General features: G+C 47.3%; 4 protein-coding genes across 4 annotated transcripts; 1 reads left to right on the forward strand and 3 right to left on the reverse strand.

Moving 5' to 3' along the window:
• Positions 1 to 3,185: 3,185 nt before the first annotated feature.
• Positions 3,186 to 4,205, forward strand: sec22 (Protein transport protein; the record flags this gene model as incomplete). Its single annotated transcript, XM_031151265.1, has 4 exons — positions 3,186 to 3,219; positions 3,282 to 3,316; positions 3,371 to 3,480; positions 3,737 to 4,205. The coding sequence occupies 4 exons, from the start codon at positions 3,186 to 3,188 to the stop codon at positions 4,203 to 4,205; spliced, it is 648 nt and encodes a 215-aa protein (XP_031004394.1).
• Positions 4,206 to 4,585: 380 nt separating this feature from the next.
• iki1 (Elongator complex protein) lies at positions 4,586 to 6,043 on the reverse strand (the record flags this gene model as incomplete). Its single annotated transcript, XM_031151266.1, has 3 exons — positions 4,586 to 5,361; positions 5,446 to 5,614; positions 5,885 to 6,043. 3 exons carry the CDS (start codon positions 6,041 to 6,043, stop codon positions 4,586 to 4,588), a joined length of 1,104 nt encoding a protein of 367 aa, XP_031004393.1.
• Positions 6,044 to 6,567: 524 nt separating this feature from the next.
• LHYA1_G006327 (putative mannosyl-oligosaccharide glucosidase) lies at positions 6,568 to 9,200 on the reverse strand (the record flags this gene model as incomplete). The annotated part of the gene is made up of 3 exons (XM_031151267.1): positions 6,568 to 6,864; positions 6,959 to 8,913; positions 8,972 to 9,200. The coding sequence occupies 3 exons, from the start codon at positions 9,198 to 9,200 to the stop codon at positions 6,568 to 6,570; spliced, it is 2,481 nt and encodes an 826-aa protein (XP_031004392.1).
• A 449-nt stretch (positions 9,201 to 9,649) lies between these two features.
• Positions 9,650 to 10,585, reverse strand: LHYA1_G006328 (U4/U6.U5 tri-snRNP-associated protein 3-like protein; the record flags this gene model as incomplete). The annotated part of the gene is made up of 1 exon (XM_031151268.1): positions 9,650 to 10,585. The coding sequence occupies one exon, from the start codon at positions 10,583 to 10,585 to the stop codon at positions 9,650 to 9,652; it is 936 nt and encodes a 311-aa protein (XP_031004417.1).
• Positions 10,586 to 18,788: the final 8,203 nt, after the last annotated feature.

An 18,788-nucleotide genomic window follows, 5' to 3' on the forward strand; every position in this document is an offset into this window, starting at 1 on the left:
CTTAACCGTTCAAAAATAGGAGCAACTTAGGCGTCTAGGACCTTAATATAGCTCTCTGTAGAGTACCCATGCTTCTTAGACTCAAAATCTCGATCCATGATATAAAGACCACTCCGTCTAGTATCCTAAAAGGCAGCCCAGACTATAACCTTTATATTCTTCTTCGTATTATAGGTTTGGACCATCTGGCGGTGCCACTTCTGCGCTGGCGTACGGAAGACCTATTTATCCCTTTTACCCCGCCCCCGCTCCACAGAGCACTTATCACTCCATATAACTAAAGCCTAGTCTTCTTGAGTCTAATGCCGCCGTTCTAGGCACCAGGCAAGCCGTTTAGCTGCATTCTCTGGTGTAAGAAATGGGCGACGTTTTGCCTTCTAATTAGTGATGCCATTTGCCTTTAAGATCTTCCGCATGGTCTCCTTAGAGCATGTTAACCCACTGCTTATCCTAAGCTCTTTATATGTCTCTTTCGGGTGTAGGCGCACATAGCGGAGGAGGGTACGTTCGTCTGCTTTGGTATATAACTTCTTGCGCGGGATTCGTGGTAGGGATTTGCCTTTATGGCGTAGGAGGTCGTTTTGTATAGTGCGGTAGACAGTTGAATATTTAAGCTCTAGGTCATCTGCAATAGTCTAAGGCCGTGCGCCCTCTATAGCCCTGCCAGCGATCTGGCCTCTTTAGTAGGGTGAAAGATGCTGTCCAAGAATCCTGTTCCCTGATATAGGACCAAGAGGACTATGTTGTGGTGGCATAAGTAAGAATTTAGGTAGGAAGGTAGGAAGTGGTTTTGTCGCGAAGCGCGAAAATTCGTGGTTTTATGCATTATAAGTTACACGTGACTGTACCTATAAGGCCCCAACTTTATTTATATGAAAAAGCCTAAAGGCTGAAAGTAGAATAGATAATTTTTGCTGATTAGATTTCTTGGGTGGACGAATCTGGCATTAGGGGGTATCAAATAGAATTTGCAAAAAGAGAGGTAACATGTTTTCATTCATTAATTCTCGCCATGCCATCCACGTATCCATTATTCTCGTATCATATCGTATGCAGAAAAAGCAATCCTTGGGTATAATTGTAAAACATGAATGCTTGTAGCAGTGCAAGTCAACTACCACAGCCTCTATCGTACGGGCTATAAAGCTGGCCCAGATCCATCGTGAAAGACTCGCCGCCGAAAGTACCGCCTGTATGCAGGAGCAACAGGTTTTGGTGAATGTTTGGGCTGGACTTATATCGAGATATGATGGGTTTCTTGTGCATTGTGAGGATTGGAAGACGACTGGGTCGGAAAACGAGTTTCATGAATTGGGCGGTCCTGAGGTAGCGTATGATTTGGACACACGAAGGAGATGTCGCTTTTAAGGCTGCCTTACGAAGGTGAGAATTGCTGGAATACGAAACTTGCGAGGTGTGGATGAAAAGGGCGAATAGTTCGAGGTGGACGTGGTATCGACCAAAATCAGGGGCGAGGTCACTGCATTCGTAGAATAACCAGATCGATGCTGTTGGCATGAGATTGGAGTCAAATACCGGGGTCGGGGAGGTAAACCCTAATCTAGAAGTCCGTCCTGAATTTTTCCATGGTTTTCTCTGTCGCCATTTGAAGTGTCGTTTTCTTGGGTATTGGAACGGAAGCCACCGGAATCATTCTCGGGTGCCGACTCGTTGACAAACTTAGCGAGCCCATCCACGGTACCGTGAGTAGAGAGATGAGAAGGATCCTTGCCATCTCCAACATTGCTATCTCCAACATTGTCGACATCGTTATTATCTTCCTTTGGGGGAGACACATGGTCAACTACTATTCGACTATCTGTCTCCGCCTCAGCCTCAGCTTCCGACTCAGTATCGGAAAGCTCCTCTCTTTCGCTTCCGTAAATTTCCCGGAACTGGTACTCGTCATACTCCTCGTAGATGCCAGCGGCCCGGCTCTCAGAGGCTTGTAGAGCTTCCCACAACCAGACAGCATCGTGACGACCACAGCGTCCATCTTCTTTGAAATCGGCTATTGCGCGCTGGCTCTCTTCGGAGCTCAGACCAGGCTCGGCTCCGAGGATGGATTGGGCAATGGGGTGGTCGAGGATCTCCTGTGGTGTCTATTAGCCAAGAACAGTGTATATTTCTAGGATTGTATTACCTGAGTGTTCATATTCTCGTCATAAAGAGGCGATTTCATGGGTCCAAGACATGTATCCGGATCATCTAATACGTCGTCTTTGCTCTTCCTAGGTTTTGGCCTGCTCCTGGACTTGCCCTTGCCCTTCTTCATCGTAGATGCCTTGTCGCCGACAAGGTAGTTTTATTTGGGGATATGAATGGTACTTCTGTCGACTCGTCTGTGGAGGTATTCGTGGGCTCTGGTAGGTTTTGAATCTGGGTGAAAACGATGTGATGTTCAAGTAGAACGAAGCCGTTTAAAAGACGCTGCGCAAAAATCAATTTTCTGGTATCTCCAAATCGAATCAAGTAGAATGAGCTGCATGAAACGGAAGATGGCAGAAACAAAGCGTGCGAGACGGCGAATCAGGTGACCAGCGAAGGTTGAAGCATTGCAGTAAAACTTTTGTTGAAAAGACAAGAATTGAAAGCCTTTAAAGAATAGTAATGCGAAGTCCGTAAAATAAGCTCTGGGACTTTCATGGCTAACAAATCATGTACAAAGAGGGAGGGGAGCTTCATGTCTAAGCACGGGCTAGGTTTGGCTTACCTTTGCAAATATGCGCCCCCATTCCTCAATTTATAAAGAGAAGGAAGCATGTAGAGGGGCCTCCTGCTGCTAGGGGTTGTTTATGTAGTGGTGGTATTAAAAGAGTATATGATTTGTTGTCGGTTTGAACAATATATTCTTCCCAAAGAGGAAAGGCGCGGATGAACAAGCGGGAGAGCTCAGAATCGCCGACCTCCGTGATGTTGACCTGGCCTGGCCTGGCCTGGCTGCAAGAATGGTGTAAATAAAGAACAGCTATGAGCTTTCTCTAAATCCGACATTAACGCCTCCAATACGTCCCAATCAACTGTTTCTGTATTTCTCTACTTCACCGAGAACCTGCCGTTTATACAACATCAAATCCGGACAGCTGAATTCTTGTTCCTATTGCGACAAACTAATACTACCTAAAGTTCATGAATGAACATCCCCCCCTATAACTACAGCCTACGAAATATACCCTCCGTTCACGATGATCAAATCCACGCAAATCGCCCGGCTCGACGGTACTGCCCCCAGAATAGTTGCAGCCAGCAAGAGAGGAGAAGCTGACTGGGTTCTATTGCAGGCCTTATGCTTTGCGCTTCCGTCGACGATGAACAAGTGAGCACCAGTCCTTCCCCAAACCTTAACTCAAGCTGACCCCTCCTTGCGCAGACGGAATCCTCGCTCGCAGAGATCAAGTCGCAAGTCAAGATGATTATACGGAAACTCAGTCGGCATGCGGAACCACAAGCTAGTATTGAGAGCGGCTCGTATACTATCCAGTACGTATACTACTTTTTGCTCAGCGGCGTTTTGGAGATCTGGTGTGTACGACAGGAAAGTTTGATTTGAACGGGTTTTGTTCAGCAAGTGTTGACAAAATTACTTCGGGTGGGCAAATAGGAGGGGGGTCAAAGGCAGCTTCAATGCTTGGATTCCAGTCCCCCCCCCCCCCCCCTATTTCCAACAAACTCCCCCAGATACGGATTTCAGCGGGCACGAGACACTTACCATCCAGCCAGCTAACCGTTCTCCCAGCTATCTCATCTCGGCCGACATAGTATACATCTGCATCTCCGAGCGCTCCTATCCACGAAAACTAGCCTTCACCTACCTCTCCGACCTCTCAACGGAATTCAGCACCACCTACCCCTCCAACACCGTCCTCTCCCCCTCGCTCCGTCCCTACGCGTTCATGGAGTTCGACACGTTCATTGCGCGCACGAAAGCCACGTACTCGGACACGCGCGCCACGCAGAACCTAGACAAGCTGAACGACGAGCTGCGGGACGTGACCAAGGTGATGACGAAGAATATCGAGGATCTGCTGTATAGAGGGGATAGTCTGGAGCGCATGGGTGAGGTGAGCTCGCGGTTGAGGGAGGATAGTAGGAAATATAAACGGGCGGCCGAGCGGATTAATTGGGAGTTGTTGCTGAAGCAGTATGGGCCATTAGGGGGGTTGGGACTGTTTATTATATTGTTTATTTGGTGGAGGTTTTTTTGAGGGATGGATGTAAGATGGTGCTTGGTTCATGGGTCATGCGGATTTGCGGAATGCATGTGGAAGAGGGACTTGTTATCATCGGAGCGTTGGCTGGCTTGGGGCTAGGTAATGATCTAGCTTCGTACATGCAAAATGATTCCCCAAAGTTTTCTACCTAGGTCTATGTTCTCTTGAAATACAAGTGCCGGAGTCACATATACGGGTCAATGCTAGGATCGACAGCTCCACCTCAACTCCGATAAGTCTAGACTCTTTCGACTGTATGGCAAAGATCTGTACTCTTCTCCCCACACTCACTTTCCTACCTCGCATCATATTATACGTCTCATCATTAGACCAGCCTTCATTTCCACATCACCAACACCGCACCGCACCCCTCCTCAAATCTCATCCTCCTCATCATCAAAGTCCTCCCGATCCTCAGCCCCCATATCATACAAAATACGTCCCCCCTCCATATTACCCCCTCCCTCCTTCTGCGCATCAAAATACGGCAGCACGACAGCCTCACGATCGCGTTTCTGCTTCTCTGTTAGACCGAGACTGAATGTCGTTTCTACGTCGTCGGTTTCGTTTTCTGTGTTTGTGTTTATTGTGGATTGGGTGGGAATGAGGGGCGTAGATGTGTAGAGGGGGTGTTCGTCGAGGAGGAGGGTTGTTGAGAGTTTGTCTTTGGGAGTTGTATTTGCATTGGGGGGCTGATGTAGAGAGGAAGGGGGAGAGGCAGTGGGAGAGATAGATGGTGGCAAGAGCACGAAATCCTCCAGTACCCCCCGTCCACTCCTCCTCCGCACCTCCATCCTCACTACTACAGCAGCAGCACCACTCTCCCCCTCGCCCCTTAACCCCACAAGCACGCCTTCTCGCTTCTCCCACAGCCCAAACACAGGCTCCTGCACACTCTTATCCCTTGCCATCTTGCGCGCCAGCACATGCGCGAACGACGATACGCTTAAGATGGCCGTGGCGAGGTGCGTGAGCGTTATAAGTGCATCGGCGGAGTAGGGGGTTGATGGGGAGGGGAGCGGGATGTCCGTGTGTAGGGTGCAGAGGAGGGAGGTTGTGGAGGATGTGAGCAGGGAGGAGAGGAAGGCTGGGAGGTGCGCGAGGTGGGTTGTTGATAAGTTTGTTAGAGTGTCGATTATTATGAGTGTTTCTTTGAAGTTCTAAACGTTAGCTCGTACTTCACTTTTATGTGATCTGATGGGATAGAGAGGGAGGGGGAGAGAGATATGCTTACTTGTTGGACTGGTATTTGTAGCTGATGGGGGAAGCGGGAGGTGAGAGAGGATCTCCGTTCGTAGTGTAGAGAGAGGTTTCGAGCGGGCGGAGAGGAAGATATCGGGGTCGAAAGAGAGTTTTTTGCGCAGGGTTGCGTAGGATATAAAGATTATTTTAGATTTGGAGATCTAATTCCATTCCTCGTCAGCAAATGTTCCCCAGACCTTCTCTCCCAAACAAAAAGTAAAAGCAAAAGCAGAATTTCGGATAATCCATGTCACGTGACACCTATAAAAGATTTGGATGAGGATGAGGATACTCAACTAGAGCAAATAAAATCCACCTTGCAGCACGCGACGGTAAAGAGAGAGATCTTCAATTTCCCCAACAGTAGAAGCACAACAAGAGAAAACAAGCAGCGCAATACGAAATCAAACAAAACAAAAAGCCCCAGTTACCTTTGCCCGCCTCACAAATTCCATGACCACACACCCACCACCCTGCTCCAACGTATCCAGCACCAACGTAAACGGACTCGCTCCATCTCTTAGACTCAGCAACTTCTGAAAGAGAAGCGTGTTATGTGTTCTTCTCTGCTGGAGTGGTGAGGGTGCCATTTTTATGAAAAGGATTCTGTAGATGGATTTTGAATTTTATGCAGGACGGAACGGAGCGCTATGAGGTCTAGGCATAAACGCTTGGAGGATGGGCTTGGTGGACCCGGAAGCTTATTTCCACGACGTTGACATCGATATCGAGCATCCGATTGGTATATTTATTTTCCTGGCAAACGAATGCTCAAGCAAAGCTATAACATTAATAGAATGGAGTGGTGGTTTTATCTCTAATTGGTATTTGTTTGTCAAAAGATTTAAGGCTGAAAGTCTCAGCAATCTCCACAAACATTTTATTCGATCTTAACTACGAACATGAAGAGCTCTTGTCCCCGTATACACGTTTATCCATATGGTTAGTTTGCGACACTCAAGGTATATCTTCAATCCTTCCATTCGTTTCGCTTCGATTTCCTAGGTATATACCACAATACAAATAAATACCATACTTTTACTCTACCCACAGATAAACCACTGTGGATTCATACCCAAAAAACAAATATACAATCCCCCCTCCCTCACCAAATTCACAATTCATCCTTCTCCCCACCAATCACACTCCCCAGCGTAAACCCCTTGCCCTTCCCACTAACCTCAAACTCCCCACCGCTCAAATCCGGCATCCCCATAATCTTAACCACGAGACTAGTCCAGCCGGTAAAATGCTGCGTCCGCTGCCCCTTGCCCGTCTCAGGGTTATACTGTTCCCATGCAAAGCCTGTTTCGGTCCAGGCGTCGAAGACGGTTTTAATGAGGTTGAGGCGGAGTGTGGAGTATAGGGTTGTGGCGAGGTCTTGGGATGGTCCGGGGGTTTGTGCATATTTCTGTTGGGGATGTGTTAATATGGACAAATATGTTAAAAGAAATAGGATGGGGGAAAAGGATATGAATGGGATAGGGGTAGGGAAAGAGACATACGAGGAGTTGTGTAAGCGCAAGATAATTAATCGGCATCCAAACTGGACCTCTCCAATAATTCTCACCCGTGCCATAAAACTCATCCTTCTTACTTAAACTGCGGATACCATATTCACTCCACAGCTCCTCCGGGTCACCCAGTAGTTTTAACACGTGGTTTAGTTTCTTGCTTTTGGGATCCAGGAGCCCGGTCAAGAAAGGGAAGAGGGAGATGTAGCCTTTGTGGCAGACGAGGACGTTTTCTTCAAAGTCGTCGATCGTTGCATCGCAGTAGGTCTTTTCTTTGTCGCTCCAGTGGAGGTCGTCGATGTTGTGGAGAATGGCCGTCTCGATGGTTGTTAGTTCGGCAACGTCCTCGTCGTTTTGGAGAAGGGAAGCGATGTTCTTTAGAGACTTCGTCATCATACCCATCCATGAGATTAAGTCAACGTGTAGCTCTCCTGGATGTGGAGGCTGTGGACGTGGATAGTCGTCGAGACCACTGGTCAGTATGTGTTGAGGGGTACGGCCTCGCCATCTATAGCCTTCCTTTGAGCTGAAGGCGTCGCGGTCGTAGGATTTCAGGTCGCCAGACTGGGTCTTGCGGAACCAGTAGTAGTGTTTCTTAAGCTTTGGATACAAGTCTCTGAGATACTCGAGTGCGAGATCTTGATTCTGGAGATGTTTCGAATTCAATTGAGGTGTGAGCTTTTCCCTGGCAGGAGTGGTACCATTCAAGGCTCCAAGTTGGCTCACAAACTGATCGAGAATAAAGAACAGAGTCGGGGGGTTGGCGTAATGCGGGTATTGTGTTTGGAACTCTGCTGGTACTTTGCTTCGTGCTTCGGCACCGAGAATTTGCTCCCGACCAATCCATCCATCCTCGTCCATAAGATTAAACCAGCTCTTTACAATCTCAAGAGTCAGATCTAGATCCCAGTCAACAATTGGCATGAGGTGGAAACCTTCATCCCATAGAAAGCCTCTTGGGAAAAAAGGTCTTGAAGGGACGAGAGTGGTTAACTCCGCCGGGCCTTCAAGCTGCTGCTCGTTTCTTCCTCGAGCCTCAGCAGTATCTTCCCAAAACCCTTCATTCTCCTCGTCGTACTCTGGAGCATATGATCGATCAACAACCGAGTCTCCATAAAAGTACCCCATCCCACCAAGCAGATTAGAAAACATGTTGGCCGAAAACCTTTGCAGATTCTCCACATCGAATGGCGGCTGAGGGTCGAACGTCGAGACGAATCTCGCCCAAAAGTTCTTGGAGTTTTGATTGATCAATTGTGTGACATCTTGACTGAAATATTCCTTGGGCGAAGAAGCACTGTTGAAAATAATATCAAACTCGAAATCTCCTTCAAATACCTTCTGGATCAAGTGCAAATTTCCAGTTCCGGCATCATTCTTGATTGTATACGCCTGGGGTGGAGGAGGTGGGTTTTGCTCGCCATATTCCGCCAGATATTCGTCGATTTGCTCCTTCAAGCTTTTGAACAGAATTGGCTTCGTCTGCCAAAGAATTTCTCTAGCTATGGTTTGAGAGTTGACAATCGTTCGGTCTAGGGGCTTGTCGAGGTAAGACTTATGGGGATGCTTAGGATGGTATCCTCGACCTTCAGTAATAACCAATTTGTAGTCTCCCAAGCCAGCAGAGTTGCCAGCCAAAGTGACATCTCCCTCATATCCCAATGGATCTGTCTCATTCTCAACCTCCAGGCTACCCAACCCTTCCAGAGACGCATAGAAGACAACTGTCGACTTCAAAGCCGGTGGGGAATCTTTCCTCACTTGGCCCCTAACTCTCGTAGCCCAGCTACCACCATGGCTTCCCCCAGGTATCTTGACGAACATCGTGGTGATATCAATCCCATTCTGCTCGTCATATATCGTCTGCGTGCCACCCGCCCGGGCATCATATTCGTCCCATCCATACCCTTTCATGCCATCTCCTTGCTCACAAGTATGTCTAAAGTCTGCCCACACGCACGATTAGCACAAGCTCCAGCCCCCCCAGCAGAAGAGGCCACCTACTTAACTGCACATCTTGATAATCATCGACCTTGGACCACATCAACCCACTCATAAAACTATTCGGAATCCTGGGTTTCACCCCAAAATACACATTCGGCCTATAGGTACCCCATAACAAGCTCTGGTTTGTTTCCCGCGCATGTTCTTGGGACAGAATGGCGGAATCGTCAGCCGCGGCCAAAGTAGCTCCTGCGAGGGCAGCCCTGCTTAGCCAGCTCTTGAAAAACATGTTGGGTGCTCCAATTCGAAGAACATCAGCTTGGGGGATAGCTGATGGGGGAGCTCGAGGGGTTTTAATGTGGTGGGGAGGGGTTTGGGTTGTAGGTGAGGGTTGCAGAGGGACAGGGCTTGAGAACACCGTTGCGGGAACTGACGAATAGGCTGCGTTGCATTCAGCCTGTCGCGCGAGGCTGTACGGAAGGCTAGGAAAATGCCATTTAGCAGCTCATAATATCCTACAATAGCCTTTTGAGGACATCTGTTCCTGAATTCTTGTTTTATTGTGGTATTATGTATGAATTTATTCATTCTTCAATGCCTGGATATCAGTTGATGCCACGTATGTTCCATTCCGAACCTCATGAGAGAAAGTGTCCCTCTGCGCAACTGCCGTACACCCAAGTCCTAGTCCTTCGCTCATATAACTCCGTACACTCTCTATTCGTAGACAATAACCTGCTATGTCTCTCTCGACGGGGACAAAGGCCTATTAAATCCTCCAACCCGATTCATATACTGCCTATACTCCGTCTTCTTCTCCTTCCTGACCGCCGATATATCATTCCCAGCAACCTTTTGATTCTGCGTAGTGCCAAACCCGCCAAAGCCCATCATAGCCTGCATAGCAGCCATACCAGAATCCTCAACAACAAGCTCGTCATCGTCGTCTTCCACACTCTTCTTCTTGCCCTTCCCTTTCTTTCCTTTGCCCTTGCTTTTCTGTCCAGGATCTACATCCATTCGGTCGTGATCTTGTGCGGCCGGTACTGTGCCAACTTTAAAGCTGACTGGAGGTGTCGCTGTCCTTCTTTTCAGAGGCTCGTCGTCGACCTTCAACGCCGTCGTATCCTCCTTTTCTTTCTCCACCTCATGTTCAGCATGTTTCTCCTTTGCCCCATCTATCCTCTCATCTCGATCTCTCTCTCGTCTCGGACTCCGACTCCTCGTAACCCGTCTCCCAGAATCCCGTTCCCTCTCCCTCGATCTCAACCGCGGCTTCTCCCGTCCCCCATCTTGAGAAATACCATTAGATCTCTGTCGAAACACTAAATCGCCAGAAAACACTGCCTGCTGGAAAAGCTTACCTCTATCTTTATCCCTCGCCCTATCCCTATCATCCTCTCTCCTACCATTCATATCCCTATTATCACGCCCCCTCCCCGAACCTCGCGCATCCCTATCATCTCTCCTCCGATCCCGATCTCTATCCCCACCTCTAGAATCGCGTGGTGATCGACTGCGATATCTACGGTTCCGATCTCGATCTCTATCGTCGCGTCGTTCGCGTCGGGGCTCGTCTCGCTCGCGCGAGGGCAGGAGGGCGCGGCGGTCCGCTTCGTCCCACATTTGCTTGCTGTCTGGACGGCGTGCGCGTTTGTGTGGTGGTTCTGCCATGGTGGTTTGTATGTGCGCAGGAAGGGGGGTGGGGTTTGGAATGGGGAGAGGATGTGTGTGGGTGGGGGTAGATTGGAAAGCTTCCAGGAGGTTTTACGTCTTGGCGCATGGTGTCACGTGACATGCTTTATAAATCACTGTTTTGCTACTACCAGCAATGTTATATCCAATCCAATTCAGCTTTTTCTCTTCCCTGTTTAAATTGTACTGGAGCCCTGTCTGATCCTCCCAGTAGTTTCATCCTATCTGCAATTCCCACCCTTCAGCTTACCCCAGCATTCCTCTCCCCACCGTCTCACACAAACTTTAATCTTCTCCTCATCCTCATCCCACGCCATGAATTTCCCCAACCTATCTTCTATATACTCCCTCCCGTCACTAATCTCCGCATGCCGCAGCACCCTATACCTATCGCTCCATTGATCAATAACAAACCGCAAGCGTCGCAGATCCGGAAAGACATCCATCCAGCAGAACGTCGGGTCCAGGTCCTCGCAGAAATCCATAGCCCAGACTTGGATGAAGACTGAGTGAGCAGGCGTCCAGGAGCGTATTTCTAGATGCGTTATGTCTTTAAATGGATTCCTAGAGGTTGGGGTGGAGAAATTAGCATGGCCTTCTTTTTTTCTGTTGTTTCATAGGAGCAGTATAGAATATATCGGGGCTATATTTAACTTACTGGTTATTCGTAGCAAGTGCATGAAGTACCACAAGCCCCCCATTATTCTTAAAAGTCGTATGTCCGAGATCAAAGAACAAAACATCGTAGTTAGGACGAAAACACAAGACCTGCGTCCCTCGTCCCTTGATAACGCGATAGTACCTCAAAGTCTCATCCCGAGATTCACGGTTAATGAAAAGCGTAGACGGGGCTCCGTTTACTCGCTTCTCTTTCGAAATACATACTTTCCGACTGCGTGGGAAAGCGGATCGCCAGATTTGGAGTCTTAGTTCTGTTGGTAGATGGCGGAAAGAATGGAATGTATCGGGGGTTTTTGGTTGTTGGGTGAATAGGGCTTGGGTGTTGTCGGGGAGCTCGAGAGCGAGGAGGGAGTGGGTGAAGGTATGGTGGTTCATTGTGACTGGAAGACTGTTAGTTTTAACCCCCATTTTTTTATACAAATTATAGTGGAGGGGAGTAATAGAAGGATACTCGGGGTTGGATGTACTCACCGGTGAACTTGAGGAAGTCAAGCGGAGCGTTCTATGCGTGTCTTTTGAAATCAGCGGTAGGAGACTATGAGCATAGAGATTAACAGGAAATAAGGAATGCAAAGTGCGAAAACGAAGCTTTTCATGCGATCCGCTTCAAAAATATAAATGTAGAGCAAACTTCGGTACACTAAGTGGTTACTACTTTAGACCTAACGGGGAACTCTAAAACTAAAAGCCATGTACTTTTTAAACCACACAGAGAGAGGACATTTTAAAAGATTAACTTGTAAAAGAAGAACAGTGAAGAACTTTCTGTAGCCCAGATGCTCAGGATTCTGAAGATGGTGGGACATCCCTCACTGAGGTTCCCATTCCCCCTCGATGTTGACGCCCGCAGCCTCCTTTGCCACTAACCATTCCTTCATACCTCATTCCTTTTTTAAGGATCAAAATCCAGCCAAGCTTTTACGAGTGCAGTGAAGTTCTCTCGAGTACCATCCTGCATGTCAGAAAACCGGACGTCCAAGCCTACAAACGAAGTAATCTTCGGCTCTCTTATATTCCCCTCGTCGCTAAACAGATCCTTCACAAGTTCCAGATCTCCCTCCTCCAACAAGCTCTTCGGAAACAGACCGAGGAGTTTATTCATTTCCTCCAAATGTCAAGCAGAGCTGTATTCCCTAGCCTCAGTATTGCCGCTGAACATGCACTGCCCATAAATCACCTGTCACCAGACAGCCGAAATTCCAGAAATCAACAGCTCGTCCCCATGGCGCCCCTGTCATAACTTCTGGTGCCCGGAGAAGTACCGGCTGGATCGTCTTGCATAGATGCTTTGTTGTCCAGCTTGACACACCCCAGTCTGACAACGCAATGTCAAGGTCAAGATATGAGTGAGATTGGTGTTGTTGGAAAATGAGAGAACGAGGCTGTATTAGCTTCGTTACTGGTCGTTCTCCAAAATGATGTTCACATAAAATGAAGCGAACTTTGCCTTTTAGAAGCCTTTTGAAAGCTGTTGAGATAAATGTAGATCTGAAAAGAGGAGAGGATACAGTACAGTACAGCAAATTGCGCACGTTCCATTCCACTGATCACACCCGGACATCTGACTGGGAATGAACAAAGCATTTCGACTGCGGACCTTGCGCAAAAACGAATTGATATCAAGGAACTTTCAAGCATCCAACGGATGATCAGTAGGGCAACGTTTGTGGTCCTAGGTAAGGTAGGCACATGTTTTAGAAAGAAGTAACGGACCCCTCAGAAGAAAAGAAATGCTCGAAAGACTCTTTCTCCCGTCAATTCCCTCAGCTTGAATTCAATGACTAGAGATAAGATTCTTGACAGACAAAAGAAATTATATTGATCATCGCAGAGTTTGAATATGATCATTCATGCCAAATTTGATTTGTTCATAAATTGTGGTGTTATGCCATCATTCTTTACTGGGGATGGATAAAGTACCTAGGTAGGCGATCGTCCATGCAGGTCTTGCTCCCCTCTCCAACCCTGCCCAAGCCAAAGTATCCGCTCTTCTTGCAGTTTCCTTCATATATATAGGTACCTAGGTATGTATATATTACCATCCTGACAACCTCTAGATGCTGTTGGCCTTCCTCTTCGTCGAGTAAGATACAGCACGGCTGATGTCCATGCGATAGCGCCTGCCTTACCCGGGCGACTCTACAACCACAGACATCTATTGCTGGACTTGCAGTAATTATAATTGGATCGGGGAGGGCTATTTACGCCAAACAAGCTGTTATGGGACGTCGAATACTATGCCAATGCTGACAGTCTTCAGGCTGCACCGGCCTCGCGATTGTGCATGGCCTGAAGAAGGTATGTCGAACCTCTATTCATACAGAGCCCAGCTAATCAAAAGGCGGGCATTCCAGTTGTAGTATTTGAGAAGAAGCCCGAGATGGTCTCTCCTGGTGAGCGAGACTGGAATATGGGACTCCACTGGGGAATGCCTATCCTGAAGTCTCTTATTCCAGAGTCCAGACTCTGATGTTCAAGCTCTTCGGTCGACTCAAGGTGATCCAAATACCCCAAGGAAGCCCTTTGATACACTTAAATTTTTCAATAGCAGGACTAGCAAAGTAATTACTACGCTTCCATCTCCAGATTTCCATCGACTCGGTCGCTCGAAACTCCGTGCTCTACTATACAAAGGTCTAGACATCAGGTAGAACAAGCGATTGAAGAATATCGTATTTGAGCATAACGGAAGTCGTGTGACGGCCGTTTTTGAAGATACAGAACAAATGACGGGAAGGTTGGTAATTGGGGCAGATGGCTCGAGGTCTACCGTGAGGGAGGTAATTCTCAGCCCCGATCTGGCAGCACCACTTCGTCTCCCCTACGTATCGACTTTTGTCCAGGCCAAGTACACACGAGAGCAGGCGCTTTTTCTTTGCTCCTTCCACCCCTTATACATCGCGGCGACTCATCCAGGTAATATGTATGCGTTCTTTGTACTTCAGGGTGCACCAGCGGTCGACAAGCCAGAATATTGGTCGTTCTTCTTCTACATCTCTTGGAATTCGCCCCTTGAGGAACAACTCAAGGAAGCAAAAACCTATGGAAACAAAGAAAGATCGTTTCAAGTGAAATTTCTCTCGGAAGGATTCACAGAACCCTGGAAGAGTGCCTTCGAATGCGTGGCAGACGACCAGCCAGCCTGGTACTTTGATATGGCCGTATGGGACCCAAGTTTACCAGAACATACATGGGATACGATGGACGGTCGAGTGACTCTAGCAGGTGATGCAGCGCGTCCTATGACTTTCCGTGAGTCTCGTGTCTCCTGCGGCCGCCCCATCTTCAGCTGTTCTACCCTCCAAGAACGAGGTCAAGAGCTAAACACTCGATTTTCCCGATGCCAGGAAACTCGTCGAGGCATTATCCTCCGCGCGAAATCAATCGTCAGCTATTCAAACCTACGAGTTGGAGATAAGAAATCGAGCCGGCGCCGAGGTAAGATGCAGCATCGCGAATACAACCATGGTACACGACTGGAACAGGGTGCTAGAAAGCCCGCTTATGAAGACCGGACTTCAGAAGAACAAATAATATAATGACAAATCACTGGATGCAGAGTTTAGCTAACATCGAGGCAATTTGGATTTTATTTCTATTTTTATTTTTATTCACGGAGATGCCGTTTAATTCATGAGTCTGATGATTTGTAATGTTGATATGCGGTGAGATTGCTGCTACTTTTGTGTATATCTCACACCGATCTTTCTACCTTGCACCATGCAACCTGCTTGGCAAATTTCAATGACTCTAACATAGTGCGTGGCTATGCTTTGCGATGCCCAGAAAATACCTGCTAGTCTCTTATTATTAGCTGCGTTTTGGGCTCTGCAGGTCCGTTTTTTATTTCCCTTTCCGGCTCAACTCAAATACCGTATTTGAAATCCTTATTTGTCAACAACCCTCAACACGCTCCAAGGTTCTTCCAAGCAATGGAGTTATTTTATATTCTGGTAAACACTAAACCTATCTCGTTTACTTTTTAGGCAGCATGCGCGCGTTGCAGGACGGGTTGACAGGGCTCTTTTTACGGATCCCAGGGATGCGATGACGTCGAAGTAAGGTATGTCGAAAGTTGATAGGATGGGATTATTTTGATGTCCGCCTTATGAATTCAAGGGAATGGTGTTATATGGGTTTCTGTATGAAGCATATACGCGGGACGTTAAAGTCAGTAACGTCCTTGAGAACATGTTAGAAGTATTTCCTTGTGTGAAGAAGCAATAGCTTGTCTCTTTTTAGCTTCGTTTTCTAAACTGTGTTTGGGGTTTCGTTGCATTTAGTTGTATGTTAGAAATACTCTCTACAATATGATCAATCTGTTTGAGCCAGTTAGTGAAAACCAGCATTTGAAGATAGACTTTGCCCTACTCCCGCCATATGGGTTTCCGAGGGTGCTGTCCACTTCATTCTTTTTGTCCACTATACGAGACCCCTACAGCTGGTCCGAGGGAAATGCTGTAGATATTGGTTTTAGGTTTCATATCAAGCTTTGCTCTTGAAGCTTTTTTGACTATAGTACGCGGAATAGGCAGAAGTTTTCAATTTAATTATAGCATAGTAACCATTGGTTACAATTCAAAGCGAACGAGGGACTGTTGATAGAAAATTGAAAGTGGTTATGTAATCAATCACATCTGAACTTGAAAGTCGGCAAGCATTGAACAGCTCCCCTGTGCTTAACTTCTTGCTGGTAGAAATGAATATATTTCGACCCTCCTAGATGTTGTTAGGGTCTCCTAGATTTCATGGTAAACGCATACGGAGGCTAGTGCATTAGAATCAAAGGACTTGATTTAGAGAAGGGGCTTGCTTTGAAGAAGTACGTGTTGATCTCTGCAACACATTGCCATCCGTCCGGATCCCTCTCCTTCCAGCAAAGAGGTTTTCCTCTCCATAACAGCTAGTGACCGATTTTCTAGAGTCCCTAATCATATGTATACGTCAAAATGGGTTACTATAAGAAAGAGGAACTATCAATATAGGGCACAGGTGTTTAGAGATGAATAATGGACGCAAGGAAGCCGTGCCTACACTTCTGCTGAATGCATTTGTAACCACCATTGCCAGAAGAACTGTGCTAATAACCAGACACTTCCATTTAGGTCTTTTAGCTCACCTCAACTCCTAGCATCTCTAGTTAGCAATCCCGCTGTATCAATACCACAGTGCCTGCCTATTTTTAGGGACCAGATATTCTAAACTGAGTGAACTTACATATGCATATGCCCCTTTAGGCTAAAAACAGACACCGAGATTTCCTCAAATACCCACAGATGCCTACCCTGAGAAGCTGAGCGCCTCTTTAGTAGCACAGTACAGTACCGTACAGCGCTGCGCAGGATCATTGGATAATTATATTGTCGTCACGTAGGCCGGTTGTACAATACAGGGGGTGACTCATGATCAGACACAGACAGAGCCTCTGCATCGCACAAGAATCAGATAACTGAATGCAGCGGGTAATGAGCCTCATGCCTGATATATCGCGGTTGATAGGTTGTAACGTATGTATGCTCTTGAACGACGTTGCATGTCTTGAGACAGAAGAGATTGTTTTGAGGCTTGGCGGTACTGTATCATACTTGTACTGCCGGTATGGAGGATCAAAGTGCGAAATACTTGGGTGGAGATTTCACGAGAGATTTCTGACTGGAAGATACGTGTATTATTTCTGTACTATGTATAGAGTAGATATCATAAAGTTATATAAAGAAATAGACTCATAACTAACGAATGCTTGTTTTTATGGCCTTTATAAAAAGTCACTACACTGCTTGAAGAGGACCGGGCGGGCCCGCTAGCAGTGGGAGTACTTGAACCCGACCCCTGAAATTAGCGACCGACCGCCATCCTCAAAATGAGGTACCCTTATCTACTTTTCTTTCGCTAACAATTTAACTTCTATTTATTCATTCCTACACGAACGCTTGTCCTGCCTCCTAAGCCCTGCACTTAATCAAATGCCAGTTTTCGTCTTAAGTTTGCTAAATACGGACGGAGAAAGCGGTATGGTACCTACGTACTGTACGAGTTACATCGCCTCGCATCCCATCCTAGTGGGGCCAGTACGAGTACTGTATGCAGAATCTTCGTATCCCATCCCATTATTCCTCTCACTGCACTGCACGCTGCATAGTTGCATAGTCTGGTAACCTGGAAGCCTAATGACGTTCGTGCTACAAGTATTGTGCGAGTTTTGCATTTTGGATTCCAGCGCATCGCAGCGCGAGGAAAAAATGCCGAACAGATTTATTTTTGGCCCCCATTCATTTCCACATCCACGTCCAGGTTACAGCCTCGCTGAATCAGCCTTGAGTGTGTCATTACCTTGCATACCTATATATTCTACCTAGGTACTTCGTACCGAGTACTTGCTGCGGATGGATCGTATTGTTACTATACCTATGTTTCTTTTTTTAGCCCCCAATTTGTTCCTGGTCTTATCTCTTTCCTTGAAGGGGGTAGTAGTACCCCTCCTTCAACGGCTACTACCCCCTTCAACGCAGGGCAGGGTACACACGTGGCAGCTAGCTGCACAGGCAGGAGCAGGAGTGTCACTTCTTTTTATCTTCTGTAGATTTTGGATGAAAGCGTTGTATAGTGGGTAGCGAAGTCGAGAGTAGTGGTTCCAGCACGGGTGCTACTAGAAACAGCTCTCTTGAACTTTAATTATGTACGGGAATGAATTGTCAAGTTTGAAAGTTCTTACTCAAGATCGCCGGAGGTTTATTTTTCACCGAGTCTGAAGTAGAGGCTCTCAGACAACGTTTTGTTTGGTCACTTCGCGGTGGTTGCAAGATGAAGTGCATGCATGGAATCTCAGCAAGGGAGCCACGCGACCCAAGCTGCAGACAGTACCTAAAAATGAAAAAGATCCATGAACTTGCATATGAATGTATGATAGCGCAACCGTTTATCTCTTCCGTGTGGTTGCAACAGTTCATGGGCCCCACGTCTGAACATGGGGTCCACGCGAGCGCTATGCAAGCATGTCATGCAAGTAAGGCATTGGGCGCTGCGGCCGCTTCTTTCCTTGCCCTATCAAAAGCCCGCCGCAACGAGTCCGGCACAGCATTATTTGAGGTGACAAGGGAGCCACGCGACGAGACTTCCGTCTACGCTACTGATCCACGTCAGAAGTGTAGTTGCCAGAAGGACCGAAAGAATATGTCCTATGAGGGGCTTTCGCTGTCTACTGCCCCTGAAATCTGGAACTTGTTCCTTATTCCTGGTAAAGGTACTCGTGGAAAGGAGACAAGCCGGTTCTTGTCCTGACAGGGCTGCTACGCGAACATAACCGTTGTCGGGCGTGGAGTTCTGCCACTGCTGCGGTCTGTGAATAATCTCCGTCGTGTACCATACTTGGCTAGAATGGCTATTGTGTTTAGTCGCAAAGTAAGATCGCTGGGATCTTTTGGATTGGCATGCAAAAGACTTCCTTCGTTATTAGGAATATTCGGGGATCGCTTCTTGTGCTTTGTGTGTGCTGGGAGGTCAG

This window comes from Lachnellula hyalina (assembly GCF_007821495.1).
Source record: "Lachnellula hyalina strain CBS 185.66 chromosome Unknown contig00090, whole genome shotgun sequence".
Classification (NCBI taxonomy): domain Eukaryota; kingdom Fungi; phylum Ascomycota; class Leotiomycetes; order Helotiales; family Lachnaceae; genus Lachnellula; species Lachnellula hyalina.